Source organism: Seriola dumerili, unplaced genomic scaffold (assembly GCF_002260705.1).
Source record: "Seriola dumerili isolate Sdu_G_001 unplaced genomic scaffold, Sdu_1.0 BDQW01000398.1, whole genome shotgun sequence".
Classification (NCBI taxonomy): Eukaryota; Metazoa; Chordata; class Actinopteri; order Carangiformes; family Carangidae; genus Seriola; species Seriola dumerili.
Window position 1 is genome coordinate 420,855 of NW_019174653.1, and position 2,500 is coordinate 423,354.

A 2,500-nucleotide genomic window follows, 5' to 3' on the forward strand; every position below is an offset into this window, starting at 1 on the left:
GTGTGTGTGTGTGTGTGTGTCTGTCTGGCCACAGTCCAAGGCCTCTCTAACGAGCCAACATGGACTTGGTTACTGAACCCCCTCCCTACCCCCCCTTCCGTCCTCCCCTCTGACCTCCTCTGAGGTCATTGGCTCCCACCACTGTGACCCAACCAATCACAGCCGGGCGTTGTGACAGACAGCCGCCGACTCCAAGGACGTGGCGGGCAGAGGGATTAGACGGCGAGGACGAATGTTAATGAGGGATTGTAATGCTGAAGTTTGTGATTGGCTGTCGGGTTAATGTTCGAGGGCAAGTTGTGTGTGTGTGTGTGTGTGTGTGTGTGTGTGTGAATAGATGAAGGAATCATCACTTAGAAACAGAAGTTGCAGAACTTCCTCCTGTTTTGACCTTTCCTTCGGTATCACAGTGATCAGCTGTGATCAGCTGATCATCAGCTGATCACACCTGATGATCAGCTGGGAATGAGACAGTTTGACTGAATTTGAAATAATATATGATAAAAAAAACTAATATAGGCTGACAAAGAAGATCACCTGTGGTTACTTGGTATTTATTTTCCTCATAAATTATAAATTTCACCTTAAAAGTGAAATAAAATAAAGATATTTAAGTTCAGAGGATAAATTCTGATGTTTAAAAAATGAAAAAGATCCAGATCAACTGAATCAAAATAAATAAAATCTTAATGTGTTGACAGAGGTGACGGTTAGTGTTGATTTTAAAATGATTTATTGATGCCCAGAGTTCTGTCTGCAGGCTCTTCCTCTCAGACTCCTTCAGTCTGAGGACAGGGCAGGTTGTAAGTTGCCTGGGAGGCAAATCTGAGGGCAACAAAAGTGCAGAGACAGAGAAAGAGTCCAGAACAGGAAGCGAGAGGACGTCAGATCAGAGTGTGTGCTGGTGCTGCGGCGTGTAAACGTTATTTTCCATGTGGTGTTAATTACTCACTTCACACAGTCGAGCTTCATGTCGGAAGTGAGACGTGAGAAAGAAGTGAGACGGAGGAAGAAACAAAAACATCTGATCTGTGTTTGTACAAAGACGACAGCTACATCAAAGGTTTCATGTGAAACACATAAATACACTAATGTTCTATTGATTTATGATTATGATCTATTTACTCAACAGTTTGAAGATCGATATCTGTTCCTCTTAGTGAAAATCAACCTACTTCACTCAGGGTCAAAGTTCATGAAGCTGTTGTTGGGAACCACAAACATTTTTTTAAATTCGGGAAAAAACTTCAACAAAGTAAATTTTTCTCCTCCAGCGTTTTGTTCTGCTTGTCTTCAACAAAGGCTCTCAAATATCTGAGCGTCCTTGAATGCACCACTGATGATAACATAATTAACCAAGGCCAGAAATGAACCAACATCTACGTTTCCTTGACAACCAGGCGTCTCCACCTGCAGATGAAGACCATGTGACGCGATCAAAGACTCGAGAGCAGCTACTAAATGGAACCGGTTAAAATTGTTTTGTTAAATAAATAAATAAATAAAACAGAGCAAAGACTTCATCGCTGAAAAAACTTGTTTCAAAGAAAAATCATCTTAACTCAAGGTCCACTTACTAAATTTTTCAAGCACTTTCAACCTCGTCTCAGGGTCTTCATTGATGGAGGAATCTTTTCCTCAAATGAAGAAAGAACTCCTTCAAAGAAAAAAAAGAAGGGGTGTTGTGTGGCGTCGTGGTCTAAGCAGGCGCCCCATGTGTAGCGGCCACAGTCCTCGCTGCAGTCGGCCCCGGTTCGAGTCCCACATCGGACGGCCCTTTACTGCATGTCATTCCCCCTCTCTCTGCCTCCCCACTTCCTGTCTCTCTCTACTGCACTGTCAATAAAGGCATAAAAAGCCCCAAAAAATATACTTTAGAAAAAAAAAGAAGATGAAGTGTGTGGTTGATAGCTCCGGAAAAAGCTAGTAAGTGGCCCTTGAGTCAAACTACTATCAACAAGGTCAAGAATAAACTTTCATGCTCAAGGACAAGAAACTAAAACTGACCTCCACAAAGAGATGATGAACTTCCATAATAACGTAGTAAGTGGCCCTTGATTATTTCACCTGTTGCACCGTGCTGCATTCACTGGCAGAGACCAGGGAGCGTTCAACAAAAACATTCATCATCCCACTCACACCATACTGCTGCAGATTCATCACACGTCACAGAAACAACATGATTCTTAACACAGCAGAACAGAGGTCAGTGAACGCAGCACACACAACCGTAACGTCACAAACAGGAAGTTAAATCATTTCCTGTTGAACACGAACACAAAAACACCCTCCTGATGTAAAATGAGAGTCCTGGACTGAGCCGGTGAACCTGAACACAACTTCACTCCACAGAGAGGACAGACAGGTGAACAGGTGAGCTCCTACCTGTCGATGATGACGGGGTCGGAGGGCGTCTCGTTGCGGTTCCCGCAGCTCTTCTTGTCACAACACCGACTGGAAGAGGAAGAGATCCACAGTCAGTACGACAACACTCACAGAT

The 2,500-nt window shown here is 43.5% G+C and overlaps 1 protein-coding gene across 2 annotated transcripts in view; it reads right to left on the bottom strand.

Annotated features, from left to right (window-relative positions):
• Positions 1–2,500, bottom strand: part of LOC111233494 (transcription factor COE3-like) — a 175,579-nt gene that overhangs the window by 138,927 nt on the left and 34,152 nt on the right. For both annotated transcript variants that reach the window (XM_022761315.1, XM_022761316.1), the window contains exon 6: positions 2,386–2,454. In XM_022761315.1, coding sequence (XP_022617036.1) covers positions 2,386–2,454 — 69 coding nt within the window. The remainder of the gene's footprint in view (positions 1–2,385; positions 2,455–2,500) is intronic.